The following is a 17310-nucleotide window of genomic DNA, read 5'->3' on the forward strand; positions in this document are numbered from 1 at the left end:
AAAAATTGGTCCAATAGAAAATGCCTCAAGAATATTAGCAGTTGGAGAAACAAAGAATTCACCAATGTCAGGTTAGTTTTGATGTTTTTTACCTTGGTTACGAAAAACACCTTCAAAATAGAGTAAAATACAATTAAAAACTATAATGTTCTGTAATTTAGGAAATTTTGTTTTAAGGTTTTTGCTAAAAAGATTATTAATGAAAGAATTAGGATAGAAAAACTAACTTTAAATTCTACTTTGTATTAAAGTTGTATAATGTATACATAGATTTAATTACACCAGAGATACGATATCATAAGAGATATCTATGTATATATATAGATACTGGTACTAATATTTACCTTGGACACTGAAATTACTTTCTAGAGCAACAAAAATAGATTAGAATTTATTTCTTTACTGAAAAAATACACAGTAAATACACATCTTCAAATTTTTCAAAATCTGATTAAAATCATTACATCTTAAGAACTTTATCTTGAGAAGGATTTATGTTCACTTTATTCAGGTCTGAAAAAAATATGTGCAAAATATATCTTTGAATTGCCCATTAGATAGAGTTAGTAAGAATTGAGGAGAGTGTTTGCACAAAATAAAACCCTGAGAATTTGTTCCAGGTGTGCTACAAAATCAAAGAAACTCCATAGAATTAACGAAGTAGATAATACTAATATTAAAACTCTACCAGTATGTAATAACATTATCAGTAACAACATACCACACAGTACATGGTACATATTTTAGATTTTAGGCCCATTTCCAAAGTTTGTTAGTTTTTTGGTCTGTATATGTTTGAAGTCGAGACTACAAAACTTTTAACTTAGAAAAAAATAATGAACATGAATAAGTCATGAACAATTAAAGAAAAAACTTACACTTTTCATAGATTTGTTCTTAATTTAACAATCAAAGCATATAATGAAAGCTAAGAATCAAAATCAAACAGATGATTTGATTGAAATTTATTTACAAATTTCAACAAAATAATTGAAATTTTATTTTGAAAAAGATATGTGCTTCAAAATTGTTTCAAATCAGAAAGCTAATATCAATATCATATGCTAATTACTTTCATTATCTATATGAAAAATTTAATGAAATTTTAAAACATGTATAGGAGAGTTTTACATTTTATCAAAGGAAAGAATGAAATAAACTCTATAATGTAAACTAATATAGATTTAAACCCCACACAACCGACACTTTTAAATCTACAGGAGGTTTTGTTAAAGTCAATTTACCCCCTGTTTGTCTATTGTCTCCATAGCCGTACAGGTTCATCCCTGTAAAATTAAATTAGTCAGATTCTAAAATAATGACAGAAATCATTTATCATGTAAGTATAAAGCATACATTTGCATCTATATCATACTTACCATCATATCAAAATACAAGTTTAATAGGACAGCCGCGTAATTTAAATAACAAAATAAAAAGATAGGAATGTAAATGAGACTAATATACATTCCCTATTGGATCAGCTAACAGAATTGCTGTTCTGGTAGACAATTAAAATAACTTGATGAATATGAAACTGTTCCAATAAGTTCTAGCAAAAACATGCAGAATCCAACAGACCATCCATACTGCCTCCATGGAATCCAACAGTGGCTTAAGTCATAAGCTTTTGATGAAAGTGTTGAAGCCACAAAAATGAAATTTCCTCATACTAAGTCTTTAATATTGGGCTTCAGGGCGACTTAAAAATTGTAGAAAGGACATAATACCCTGTGGGTCAATCCCTAACTGCTGTACTGGTGCTGGATTCAATAAGATTTGTATGTATCTCTAATGTAAGCATGGATTTGAGAGATGAACCACCAACTGTCTGGTAGAGTTATCTTTCTTTAAACATGTTATCATTTAATTGCCCCATATGGAATTTAGAAAAATCCACTGAATAGAAATTTTCTTTCTTAATTTTAGACCATTTTATTCCTATCTTTTATATGATAATTTATATTCAATTTTTTCCAGATCTATTCAAGATTTTTTTTTTTTTTTTTTTTTTTGAAGAACCACCTGTTCATTCTGACTTTAAAGGCATTTTGTATGAAAACATCTGAATATATACTGCCTCTTATTATTCCTAAAACAGAATCTCTATAATTACCCAATTTGAACCTATCTCTCAGTCCCCATTAGAAATAGAGCATGAAGAAATAGCTCTGCTGGTCTAATTTCTCACAATAACAGTGCTAAACAAGTAACTTAAACAATCAAAGAATAAATAATAAATAAAGCCATTTTTGTTTGAAAGATCTCTAACAGCATCACATTGACATAATTAGTATAAAAAAAGGAAAATTAAAAAAAAAAATTAACAAAGAATGTACACATCAGTCGTAAACACTCTGAAAAATATTAGGTCACTCTGAGAAAGTCTGAAATATCAATATCTGCAACAACATTGGAGCTGAAAACAAGAGTGGTCATATAATTGGTCAAACATTTCAATTATGAAAGGAAACATCTGTAAAACCCAGATGTAGACAGAAATAGTCATTTGCATAAAATCTAATCAAATTCATCGTCTAAGCAATTCAAGTCTGCAAAAAGAAGAAATAGGTCACAGTGACCTACAAGCTGATGTGATATATGATGTAATACTCCTAAGAGGGGTTCCTATGGGGAAGAGATAAACATGTAATACTTAGTGGAGTTTTAATTTTAATTAAAAACAAAATTATCCTCAAATATAACATACACCATATACTTTTGGAAAGGCTACCAAGTGACTACTGTGTATATAATTTCAATACCCTCTTTAGAAGTCCTACAACAAGTTGTTTAATTTACAAGGAGAAACTGTGTTGACAACATATACTCTGCTACATACCAGGGGTCCAAATGCTCTACTAAGGGTTCTATACCTCAGGACAGGGACTGGACCTTACGGAGGAAACATAAGGGCCCAGAGACCAAAATAACATAAGGGCCCAGAGACCAAAATAACATAAGGGCCCAGAGACCAAAATAACATAAGGGCCCAGAGACCAAAATAACATAAGGCCCAGAGACCAAAATAACATAAGGGCCCAGAAACCAAAATAACATAAGGGCCCAGAGACCAAAATAACATAAGGGCCCAGAAACCAAAATAACATAAGGGCCCAGAGACCAAAATAACATAAGGGCCCAGAGGCCAAAATGGGCTGTTGTTGATTCGTTACATTTATATGTAATTTCTGTTATAAATCAGAAGGTACAAAAAAACTAAAAGTAATGACAAACATTAGTTAAAATGTGAACATGCCAAGAAGATGTATTAAAACAACAACATGCATTGTAGAGAGAATTAAATGTGTAAGTACAGTTAGTGGTTAGATACATGCCAAACTAAACGAAATATGGCCATAGATTTGCAGACAGTTACAACCCCAAGACAAAACAGACAAACAAACACAAACCTGGTAAAAAAGCTGGTGCTTTCAAAGTCTTAGGGGAAAGGTGAGCACTAGAGCGGGAACTACGCCCACTTTCCTCGAGATCTTGTAACTCTGGCGTAGACAGATCGTGAGCTAGAGCAGGAGCTGGCACGATCTGTTTCTTATTACTTCTATAATGAATCGGCACTTTTTCTGAAACAAAATAACGATCCCATCACCATATAACGTAGGTTTGCTAATCCCCAGCACCACAGAGGTCAGAGGTCAACTAATCAACCACATAAAGGAATTGATCATAGGTAGATTTATGAGATAATATTTTCAAAGTTTAAGAACACGATTTTGAGTTTTTATATGGGGTAAAATGAAATTTCTAGCACACAAACATAAACCAAGCTAGCAGTAAAGGTGGTACACACTTTTTTATTACAACATCAGAATGCTTGTCTCAATCTTTAAATCAGAAATTGGTACATGGAAAAAAAAAAACAATACCGTATGAACAGTCTCTCTTGTTTGTTGAATCATTTAATGTGATATATTCAAGTTAATCAACTACAGCCAAACTTCGTTAACTCCAAACTCAAACAACTCACAGTTTTTTTTACTGATCCAGACAACTTTGAGTTAACAAAGTTTGATTGTAATGAAACTGGTAGGGTCATTCTCTGGACAAATACACAAAGGACAATAACTTAATAAAATTCCAGGGACACAAGGGGCAATAACTGGGATAACAGATCACTAGGTATACTATAATAAACATACAAAGGGAAGTAACTCTGGAACTAGTCCGGGGACAAATACGCTGGCTAAAAAACCCATAACTGTACACAAGATGGCGGTAAATTGCAATGAGTGTCAGAGAAATTGAAGAAAAAACTGCAGGACTAGATGTCCAGATGATTTTGTTGTTTTCAACAAAGGACAACAACTCTGTAAGTAGTTATTGCATCAGTATGTCTGACAAATATACACAAAACCACAACTATTCACATTTAACTTAACCCAACTGTGAGTAGATATATCCAGGTAATAAGAGGACAAACATACTCTTAAACCTTAGGGAGGTCAAAGGTCAAAATAAAGGCCCACTTCAGGTATGTGATGCACCATACATAAACTTCTGGTGTATACTTAAAAGTTTTTTTTTTATTTCTGTTTATATAAATAAAAGATATGATGGATACATAGATTTTATATCTTTTTTTTTATTATGAGACCAAATGTCTTTACCATTGTCACAGCTGATAAAATACTTTAAATCAATTTAAACCTTATCCATGCATTCACAATCAATAAACCTATTTATCCAACATGAAAGCAAATATTTGAACCAAAATCCTTCCAAATTCCTTCAAACTCTCATGCTTCCATATGAACAATAAAAAGTCAGCCTAACGGTAAAACACACAAAACTTTGACCCAAAGTGAAGGAATGACAAGAGAGAGATAATATATCTATCAGAATTAGGAATTTCCCATGGTCCACCAAGACTATCAGATATTACGATTCATATATTTTCTCTAAATTGCTAAATACTAATCACTTTCTGATAATGTGAGTCAAAAAATGAGACCAAAGATCTTCCTTGTGGTTTAGTCTGGGTTTGATTGACAGGGGTAGGTAATATCTCATTCGACTTGAGAATTTTAATCTTCTTAGAGAATTTAAATATAATGACATTTGGCCATGGTGTTATAAAATGTCAATCTCAATACATTTCTCTATAAGCTTGTTGAGAACATGAATCAATTGTGATTTATATAATAAGTAATTGGTTTTATACTTTCTATATCTAAATTCATCCTTGATTTTAAAGTAGTTAATCAAAACTTGGTACCAGCTTATAGTGATCCTGTGGTAAATTGGATAGCAATTTTGGTGATATATTCAATCCAAATCATGTGCCACTGAACTTTTTACAAAGTGAGTATGATAATACTTAAGGTGGCAAGTCATTACCACTTTTGTTGACTTCATTGGAGTCATTGAAGAGTTCTGTTCCCATTAAATTTCTTTTCTTTTCTCTAACTGTACAAAGACAACTCATTCCTATAGCATTTATGGAAGCTCAACCTTTTTTCAATAGATAGTGTAGAATATAATTTCTAACCAATCACATCAACAGCAATTTATGTTATTTGTTCCACAATAGATCAATGATTGGTGATTCTTACAGCTAAAATGTTTTGGTGAAAATGGAAATCAAGCCCATGGTATGATAAATATACTTTTGTATATATAACTCTTTCTATATTAAGTAATCATCAAGCCACAATTCCAAACTGTTGTCATGGAACTCTCCTGTATTTGAGGTACAATTAATATAATGAGGGTCAGTCTCCATTGTAAAGAGTTAAGCAACACCTCAATAACAAGAGGAATTGAGGGGTATGGGGACAAATAGGAGGGAGGGGGGATGTGTAAGGGCAATACAGTTGAGGAATCTATACAACACACGTTACCTCCACTTAGACAAGATGGCTGCTTCATCCATACCACAAAGTATGGCATGGAAGACGCCACTCCGGATGAGGGTCGGAGACTTAAAGGTCGGTCCTTTTCTCGTTCAAATCTCATTTTGTCACAAAATCAATTATAATTCCAATGAATAATCACAGAAAATATTCCTCAGTTTCCAATAAAATCCATCTTGTAAATGCCAAGTTGTTGTAATATTTCAAACTGTCATCAATTTCACATGCTTCAACAATAATGAATTTCACATTTTCCCTTCAAATATGCAACTACCTCCCGGCATAAAATCAGGATTTGAAACTTCAATTTGTCACAAACAGAAAGCTGCACCTTCACAAGAAAAGTGAAACGAGGACAATTCTATCTACTATATAATATAATGGATACATGCAGTTTCAAAGTTGAACATTTCTAAAACAGATGTCTTGAGCTTTAAGTTCATCATAATATTCAGTCAGTAATTCTTATAGCATGTACGGGTTTGGAGATGTCTTGTAGATGATAATATTGCAGTGGTTTTTATCCTTGAGCTGGTATGAAATCCCCTTCTATTGTCATCAAAATCCCATTACAGGGTATGAAATGTCCTTCTATAAACTTCTATTGTCATAAAAATCCCATTACAGGTATGACGCAAGCCAACTGAAACATCAAACACACCGAATGAATTATCCACAGAACTCAATCACATCGTTATCACATTGTGGTGTGAATCGTCTCATTCAGTGAGATCAGGAAAGTCCAATTACGCAACATTGAACATTTGCATGTTGAAACTGCTTTTAAATGCATAATTTAATTTTTAAGATTTTTTTTCATGCAAGCTTTTAAATTCCTTTACAAGGTTCATACAGATACATCAACATTGAATTTAAAATTTAGCAATATGAACTTCTCAAGGAAATGAATAAATTATGATTCACTTCAGAGTTTTCTCCCTCATGAAAACATCAATAAAAAATTTGATATTTTTGAAAAATGTTCTATGTCTAGTTATAGATATTCTGTGTCCAAAAGTCTTCCATTCGTTGATTAGCATTGGGAATAGAAATTTGTCTTATAAATGAATCCTTGAAATCACTTTAACAAATCAGATATCTGGATCATTCTGATCACAAACCAACCTGTTCCATGCACCGAATGTAAAAGATATTCTGTTTTACAATTTTGATTGACATATCAAGTTGTGTTATTCTCCAATCAGAGTTTAAAGTAAAACAAACCCACAAGTCATCACATGAAAACCATTAAACCCCCACAAGATCAATACAGAGTATCTTAATGCACGATCAAATTCCTCCATAAATTTCTCCTCACTCCAAACTGATACTTTAAGGTAAGAGGTCCGACCACTCTGCCTTTCATTTACAAAATGATATGAACACAATGTTATTTGCTTGAAATCTTCACTTATTTACACAAGAGTATATGGGCTGTTCCCAGTGAAATATTATCCTGCTTGTAATCCTCCAAGTATATTTGGTCATATGAATTAGCACTTTATTAATATTGCCTCTATCAACACACTGTATCAGTCATATACAAAACTGCTGTAATCTCCGAGGATGTGTATTTTGGCAGACTGCCAATAATGAGGATAATTCAGATGACAATCGATCATTGAGGATTTGTGATTCCCGACCTGTAAGAAAACAATCCGGTGAAAGTATCCCTCAAGGATTTTATTATACCAATTTATTTCCGATATGGCTTATAACAGACCCTAGAATGACGACAGGGATGAAATAATGCCATTGGATCCCAAGACCTCAGTCCTTATATAGTTAAATCGCCAGGCAAGTTTGTCACCACACTACAAAATATTGTGTGAATCGATCATCGCATAATTGAATGTTATTATGTGAGACTTTGAATTTCAAGTTATAATACAGCTTTTATTCAGGACAAGTCTGAAGTGACAGGAAATTACAGCACCGAACTGTTGTAAACTTTCACAAGCTGGGTTTGAAATATTTCTCTATTTTATGGAAAAATGTGAGAAACTTTCAGATACAAAATCATCAATCAAGACAATCAATTAATCACTGCCAAGTTCCGAGACAGATGGACCAGAAATGAGTATTCTTGAGAGAAAGTTGTTCCTGTGATGTTTGTAAGATTTTGTCAGAAATTTAACACCACCTACAATCTTTGAACGAAGATGTTTTTATAAACAGCCATGTTTTTAAATTCAACTCCAGTCAATCACAGATGTTTGATGAATATTGTCAACTGTAATCACCATGGAGGAAGTCAACATCAGACTCCACATATTTACACTGGCCAGCTGAATCACTTTCATCCATCAGAAGTTGATATGTGACTTCAGGTAAGATAAAATTCATTATAACATCCATTTGTCAAAGAAATTTTCCGAGAAGGATTCATTTCAACACTTCCTTCTGGAGATACCAGCTGATCCATTCAATGACTTTTCCAAAATAACATTCAATATATAGAACATCTCCTGATATATTGAACACCTCCATATAGTTTCTGTCACTATGCTGAGATTTCATATCACTTGAATATCTTGTAGCTATAGGCCTCTGTCGAGAAGTTTAGGAAACTGGGCCAAAACTTGTAAGTTTGTCCTAGTTATCTGTAATACTTAGTCACGGAAAGATATCGTACCTCGCAGCATTGTAGTAAAACACAATGCACTGTCTACCGAACTTTTAACCAAACTCAAAGCTGTACTGTTCAAATACACAACTGTATTATGAATTTAAATGAAGACGCTTCTCAAGGTTCTATCAATAAACTTAGTATAGAGCTCAGTGAATTGAGTGACAATTTGTACAATATTGACAGTACATGCAGTTTGTAATGAAAAAAGGTAGACCCATGTTGTTCTTCAAACACTTGGCAAAAGAACAAAACGTGAAATAGGAACTTGTTTTGTATGTTTATATAAACTGAATGATTTAGGAATCCTGTTTATAAAAAGCAGAGATTAAATCAACACCATATGTTTTGACACTTTGATATAATTTTCTAACAGTCCCTTTTTTTTGCTATAAATTTCTCTCCAGATTTTTCAACCACACAATACCTATAAAATTGCTTCAGATTTGGGTGATGTGCAAAACACAGAAAAAACAAATCACTTTCTCTTTCATAAGCCACTATATAGAACAAATTTCCCAATAATGAAATTCAAACTGAAGATTTTTTCATTAAATATCCATTAGATATTGACGAAATTCTTGAAAATGTCTTTGATACTCCTTAGAAATGGTTCTTGACACACAATCCTATTAAAGGTCAATACTGTATTGTTGAAAATTCATCTTTGGTAACAGAATCTGAAATCCTAATGAATTGTAAACAAAAATGAAATTCCTAAAGGATCCTTTTTTGTTTCTAATGCAAAAATAAACAAAAAACAAAATAATCCTCCTCATGACGTGAGTCATCAATTAAACTTTTCAAACTGAACTGTTGAACAACCATTCAGATAACGGTTGAACTAAATTTTCAAAATAAAGAGCTCAAATCCATAACAGTGCTTGAAGGTGTTTTCCAGGTATTCAAACGGGAAAGGAATACCTGTGTTGGCAAACAGGTAACTGTTGTGTTTATGTGAGAAATCATTTATAATAATCCTCACTTAAAGCCGACACTTGGTTTATGGAGGAGATTTACAATATCAGAACAATATGACCAGAGTTTTAGATAGCATTATAATCTCTGTCGTAAATATACCTGTAGCAAAAACATTTTCGTTAATGTCTCTTTCCTTTTATCTTCTCACCTGTGCCAGGTAGTCTAGCCTCTTAATTAGAAAACTAATGAAATGTTTAAAGGAAAGAAAGCTACCACATATCTATAATTAAATCTCTTAGATAGAAATACCTTGTTAAGTATCAGAAAAACAGTTACAAAATATTACACAAGAAACAATCCTGTGTGTCTAGAATTGAAAATATCTCAGGTTTGAGAGAAAACGCTGTGAGCCTGCTGTCTCAGTCTGTAAATAAATTCTGTCAGCTTTGATAACAATATTGATATTTCAATTAGCCTGTTTTATTGGAAATAGACAATACACCTATATGATTAAAGCTATGATTAACATCTAATACTACAGAAACTGCCCTACACAAATTGGAAATGATGAAGTATGGATCCTTCCGTGTATATTTTTAGAGTTTATTATGTATATAGTATGTTTGAAGTACCTTACCTGGAGTAACACTAACTATAAAACAGCTGAAGAATTTTAATTTTAAACCTGTATATAAATTTCAATCAACTGACCAAAGAAACAAGCCTATGTAGTTAATAACATAGATCAAATACACAGAAATAAAATAGTTCATCATTACATACTGTAATTATTCTAATAAGTCCTTCCCTCCCTATTAGATTCTACCTCGTGCAGAATTTCATGGCCCCCTTGGCATTTATTAAAATAAATATGGTACATCTTATTGAAAATAAAACATTGATAGATCTGATAACATTTCTATATCACTTGACAGATTTCTTTGACCCTAGATTTGATGATAGATATTGCAACTGATTAAATACAAATTAATGACCAATCAAATGTAAGATAGCATTCACAGCAATGACGACATTCCAAATGAGTGGCAAACTTTCTGACACCGTAAACAACTTGTCTGGGTAATCTACTGGGACCAGTCAACCTCAGACTGTACACTAGCTATCAATTTATACTGGACTACCGTAAATATTCTACTGGGACCAGTCAACCTCAGACTGTACACTAGCTATCAATTTATACTGGACTACCGTAAATATTCTACTGGGACCAGTCAACCTCAGACTGTACACTAGCTATCAAATACTGGACTACCGTAAATACTCTACTGGGACCAGTCAACCTCAGACTGTACACTAGCTATCAAATACTGGACTACCGTAAATACTCTACTGGGACCAGTCAACCTCAGACAGTACACTAGCTATCAAATACTGGACTACCGTAAATATTCTATTGGGACCAGTCAACCTCAGACTGTACACTAGCTATCAAATACTGGACTACCGTAAATATTCTACTGGGACCAGTCAACCTCAGACTGTACACTAGCTATCAAATACTGGACTATCGTAAATACTCTACTGGGACCAGTCAACCTCAGACTGTAGACCATTTATCAAATACTGGACAACCGTAAATATTCTACAGGAACCAGTGATCCTCAGACTGTAGACCATTAACCAAATACTGGACTACCAAAAATATTCTACAGGAACCAGTCAACCTCAGACTGTACACTAGCTATCAAATACTGGACTACCGTAAATACTCTACTAGGACCAGTCAGCCTCAGACTGTAGACCATTAATCAAATACTGGACTACCGTAAATACTCTACTGGGACCAGTCAACCTCAGACTGTACACCATTTATCAAATACTGGACTACCGTAAATATTCTACTGGGACCAGTCAACCTCAGAATGTAGACCATTTATCAAATACTGGACTACAGTAAATTCTCTACTGGGACCAGTCAACCTCAGAATGTAGACCATTTATCAAATACTGGACTACCGTAAATACTCTACTGGGACTAGTCAACCTCAGATTGTAGACCATTTATCAATACTGGACTACCGTAAATATTCTACAGGAACCAGTCAACCTCAGACTACACCATTTATCAAATACTGGACTACCATAAATACTCTACTGGGACCAGTCAACAGCTCTCACTAACAGCCCTCACTAACAGCCCCCACTAAGAACCCCCACTAACAGTCTCCACTAACAGCCCCCACTAACAGCCCCCACTAACAGCCTCCACTAACAGCCGCCACTAACAACCCCCACTAACAGCCCCCACTAACGGCCTCCACTAACAGCCGCCACTAACAACCCCCACTAACAGCCCCCACTAACAGCCTCCACTAACAGGCTCCACTAACAGCCCCTACTAACAGCCTCCACTAACGGCCTCCACTAACGGCCTCCACTAACATCCGCCACTAACAACCCCCACTAACAGCCCCCACTAACCCCTACTAGCAGCCTCCATTAACAGCCTCCACTAACGGCCTCCACTAACGGCCTCCACTAACGGCCCCCACTAACGGCCCCCACTAACAGCCTCCACTAACAGCCCCCACTAACAGCCTCCACTAACAGCCCTCACTAACAGCCTCTACTAACAGCCTCTACTAACAGCCTCTACTAACAGCCCTCACTAACAGCCTCCACTAACAGCCTCCACTAACAGCCCCCACTAACAGCCTCCACTAAAAGCCCCCACTAACAGCCTCCAATAACAACCCCCACTAACAGCCTCCAATAACAGCCTCCACTAACAGCCCCCACTAACAGCCCTCACTAACAGCCCCCACTAACAGCCTCCACTAACAGCCTCCACTAACAGTCCCCACTAACAGCCCTCACTAACAGCCTCTACTAATTAACAGCCTCTACTAATTAACAGCCTCTACTAATTAACAGCCCCCACTAACAGCCTCCACTAACAGCCTCCACTAACAGCCCCCACTAATAGCCCTCACTAACAGCCCCCACTTACAGCCTCCACTAACAGTCTCAACTAACAGCCTCCAATAACAGCCCCCACTAACAGCCCCCACTAACAGCCCTCACTAACAGCCCCCACTAACAGCCCCCACTAACAGCTCCCACTTACAGCCTCCACTAACAGCCTCCACTAACACCTTCCACTAACAACCCCCACTAACAGCCTCCACTAACAGCCTCCACTAACAGCCCCTACTAACAGCAAGAGAGAGATCTAATTGTCCTTGACCTTTTGAACCCAAATGACCTTGAAAATTGACCCAGTGACCTTATCTTTGGTCAGCTGACTCAATGTTTAGCTCTGCAAACTTTGCTATATAATCTCATAACAAAATATTACCAGGTACATACATATATACATATATTAATGAAAAGATTCGAATTTGACCTTGACATTTTGGCTAATCATCTTGACCTTTGACCTTGTACAATTCTGAATCCCCACCACCTAGGGATGCTTCCAGTCAAATTAGAGTGATATACAAAACTTAGTTCTAGAGGAGATGCTGTTTAAGTACATTGTATATCAATATAGTCAAATTGCCCCTTTTTGGCTCATCATCCTTCAGGGATGGGGGGTGGGGTTTTGTTTTGGTGTTCAAATCATTGGTTAGGAATTCAAAGTTGTTTGATGAGATTGTTAATGGACTGATGGACGATGGTATCTGGTATGGCATAAGCTCATCACTTTGGTGAACTATTCTAGTGGTCTTTGGACCAGGTGACCTATTAACCAAACACATTTCTACTTCCAATAAATCTCTCACTGATCATGAATTCTTCAGATCAGAGGAAAATACAGGGAACCATTTCAGGATTACTATAAAATCCTCCCAGATTTACGGTAAGATTGAACAGAAAGATAGATCATGCACAGGGTTTGTCCAGCTTACGATCTACCAAATATTGCCATGTCTTCATAATCCATTAAAAACGTTGAGTGCTCTATATTTTTAACTGACAGAATTTCCATTATCAAGAAATGAACCAGCGAGATTAAGGTTTCGTGTTGAACCAAATTGAAAACTCATGTTGGGAGAAGTTAAATAATTCACTGCATGATAAATCACTTCCTTAAAACCTTCAATTTACATAAAAATTAAAAATGGATGACAATAAACAACAAACAAACAATTTCCTTGACCTTGTACTTAAATACATCTTGACCTGTCATTAAAGCTATTTGTGAGTATACGTAGTTACCCTAGTTACCGTATACCTATCTATACCCTCAAAATCCACCTGTACAGTTACCGTGGCAATCTGAGAAGCATTACTGTGTATATAAAAATCAATGTCTAACAAGACGGCCTGTATACAAAGATCACCTGGCTAAAAAGACCATTTAAGTTGGGTTTTTTCAGCAGTCTTGTAAATATTCACATATAAATTGTACATTGTATATGTAACTAACAAGAGGTCCATGGGGCCTATAGCTGTGTAGCTGTTTCTATCTGAATTAAATTTAAAAGCACACATACAATTGATCCGCAAAAGATTTTGTTCCGAAAAACTAATTATGTAGTCCTAAATATTTCCTTTGAATTTGACAACCAGCTGCTATCAGTTGGTAACTAGAAATGGTTTTTGATGTTGCTTAGGAATAAACCGCCAACCTTACCAGGAGCGAGACAAAATGCCCTCATAAATCCACAGCACTGCTGACGTCCAGGGCTGGTGTCGGCCATGTCCGAGTTATCACTGGAACTTAACCCCCAAATGTTTGATGTGCGTACAGAACTTTCTGACATGTTTTCACACTACAAGTTCTGCTAAATGGTTGGAAAAGGACATCATATAAGATTTTTGTAAAATTTTGGTTTTGATATGGATTTGTCTAAATTAAACAAATGCATATCAATGTATCAAATATGTTTCTGTAATAACATCAAGTTCCAAAATTATTTGAATAAAAATAAAAGAAATCAAAATGAATTAACAATCCATTTCCAACTCATTTTTCTATAAGTGTCTGTTTCCAACTTTAAGTTATTTAAGTCAACATGGTTTTGAAGAAATCACCCATCAGTTTCAAACAAGATCCAATCAAAATATCACTTTAACATTCACTGTAATGACCACTTCCTGTCATTCTGGACGTTATTTTGTACCGCTGGACACAGCTACCACTACACTCATGATCATGACCATGGTCAGCTGCCCTGTCATTCTCACTATGGAATTTCTTATGTGATATTGTGCCAATCCTACGGTCACTTCCTAATCCTGGTAGTTTAAGTTTAGAGTGACTTTGTAGGCAGCTAAACTGATATAGCTTCAATGTCTAATTCCATATTGTCCCTGGTCAAAAGAAGCTAATGTCTCCCAGAAAGATACAGCAATCCATTTCTAGACACAAAATGTCAAAACTTCACAAGTATACTTTTCAAGTATATCTGATCATATTCTAAAGCAAGAACAAGTCCTATTCCTGAATTGTAAAATGACCCGTCTATTCACTGACCAGTGGTCAAGTTCGTACCAATATTAGACTATATTATTGCATATAACCCCACTCAGTGAGATCAACAAAGCCAACCCTATTTGTAAAGACCTCGAAAAGAACGGTAGTATGTTAAGCTCCTTACTTTAAATCATGGGCCACTGTAACTTAGTTTATGATTTGATTCACTGTACAGCTGGCCATTTTAATACCAAACCACTAATCCTACGTACCCTGATTCATTGATGGTGTCAACTTACCAGATCAAATGACATTTTGTGTATCAAATGTCAAATAAATTAGGATTTAAATACCTCCTTAGTTGTTTTTTTTTAAACATAAACGACTGCTTATCTCGTAAAGAGTATCACACCGAACACTGAATCATTTTAAATCAATTTATATGAAATATCATTATGATGTTGCATATATTTTCCTACTAAACACTAATTTTGTAACATTTCAGTATCAAACCAGCATTTTAATTGTTACACTCCACAAACTGATCTCAAAATGATGATATCAACGGACTTTTGTAGGGGTAATCTTGAGGCTGGTGATCGTAAAATGATTCAAGATTTAGGGTACAGATTCACACTTCATTTTCACTGTAGATCTTAACAGATATAACTGTAGATGAGTGTTCTTCAACTCCCAAGGCATGAAATAAGCATTATAACTGTTGAATAACATTCAGTTTGTACCACACATGGAATAAACACTAAATGTGTTTTGATTGGTTGACACAGTGACCTTTGACCGGGACTTATTTTTTTTATCATGTGGTTCAATGCAATTTGATTGGTTAACACTTGAAGGCTACTTCACGATGTCCTGGAAATGATAACGCATAAGAAGTAGTTCCCAGTTGTTTTGTTATACATTGTATTCTTGAAAATATATAAAGATTTTTATCAATCTATTGCTTTGAAAGAATAAACCTACTTATTATTTTCATATGATTTATAATGAATTGTATTATTTCCATTCATTTCCGAATGTGTGTCAGTTTTGCATACTAGTGGGGTGACACCTAAAGGAGTGTCATAGAAAGAATGAAGTGTAGTTAGGGAAGATAACTCTGGATGAGCATGAAAGACAGAAAAAAATAAATGCTGAGGGTGATACAGAAATGTCCGTCTTGAGTTCAGAGGTTCCATGCACGAGTCCTGGTTTACATCAAAATCGTTCTATGTCAATATTTCGACCAATAAGAAGCATCAGCGTGGTTATATGGCAATGAATCCCATGTGGTTGAATTCGAATTCCCCTATTTACAAAAATGTACCATTTTGCATCCAAATCCATTGTTTAAACTTCGACCAATCGGAAGCCTTGGCAATGATACCCATGCAATGGAATTTGCAGTCCCCTAATACCAATATATACCATATACCAATGGTAATCGAAATCAAAGAATATCTAAATTTTCACCAGGCAGAGGCAAATAAGTCTGCGGCGGCCATCTTGGCTGACCGATCGGAAAATAAAAGATCAGTTGCAAACCCCATGACCTTGAAGAACATTTGTGTCATTTTTTTTAAGTGGGACACTAAATAGATTATTGGCTATCTTATAACACTGGTAACCCCAAAAACCTTTATTTCCTTTCCTTTAGCATAAATACCTTCACTTGCTCTTAATTTCCTCAATTTTCTCACCTGCACTTAATTTATTCGCGCGAAATTTAAAACTCTCAAATACGTTTAAATATTAATACTGGCGAGAGGAAATTGAAGGTTTGGGGGTAACCACTGTAATAATTTTCATAATTCTTCAGTTTTCTGGAATATGACACATTAATTGATTATGAGACATCAATTGGCATCTATGCAAGCATACGTTAGGGTCTCTCGTGTGTTGTTGTTCAGTGAGGTAGTCACCCACTACTATAAGGAGACCCAGCCTCAAAACGATCCTGATTGCAATACATACACGTGGTGATAAAACAACCAAACAATCAACCCTAAGTTCATCTTAGTAACAGATGTACTCGCGGTATTCTAATCGATCAATAATTACATATACGATCAAAGATAAAAACAAATGTCATGCATATAATTATGATGTCAAAATCAGGGCTTCTAGGGACCACAGAACAAAATCAAAAATAGATTGTGGGTTTTTCCTGTTTGGGCAGAAGATTTAATAGGAAGGTGAATGCATCCGGGCCTACTGATTGGATATTTAGGTGACTGGTGACGTAACATCCGCCACCTCTCGATAAAATACGACCCTTTTTCAAAACCCTATTGTGGCCGTTCTATGAAAGATATAGAAAAACTAAAGATACGCTTTTCTTCAGAACTATCTCTTCTTGTTATGTTTGGAGTTTCAAAATTTTGGATTGAATCGCTGATTTTTAAGGACCGGTTAAACAGAAGCTACCGGTCAAAGTGACGATTTTGGCATGTTTGACCCCAAATATCTCATAAATACGAATTTCCACAGGGATACCAGATACA

The 17310-nt window shown here is 35.1% G+C and overlaps 1 protein-coding gene across 6 annotated transcripts in view; it reads right to left on the reverse strand.

Annotated features, from left to right (window-relative positions):
* LOC117334475 (leucine-rich repeat-containing protein 49-like) overlaps positions 1 to 17310 on the reverse strand; it is a 129064-nt gene that overhangs the window by 102002 nt on the left and 9752 nt on the right. For 3 of the 6 annotated variants that reach the window (XM_033894122.1, XM_033894121.1, XM_033894120.1), the window contains 2 exons: positions 3414 to 3584; positions 1245 to 1286 (listed from right to left, as the gene is read on the reverse strand). In XM_033894122.1, the coding sequence (XP_033750013.1) occupies positions 1245 to 1286; positions 3414 to 3584 (213 nt within the window). Of the gene's footprint in view, positions 1 to 1244; positions 1287 to 3413; positions 3585 to 5861; positions 8273 to 14023; positions 14851 to 17310 lie in introns of those variants that run through there. The other 3 variants (XM_033894123.1, XM_033894124.1, XM_033894125.1) reach the window with 3 other exon arrangements.

This window comes from Pecten maximus, chromosome 9, assembly GCF_902652985.1.
Source record: "Pecten maximus chromosome 9, xPecMax1.1, whole genome shotgun sequence".
NCBI classification, from domain to species: Eukaryota; Metazoa; Mollusca; class Bivalvia; order Pectinida; family Pectinidae; genus Pecten; species Pecten maximus.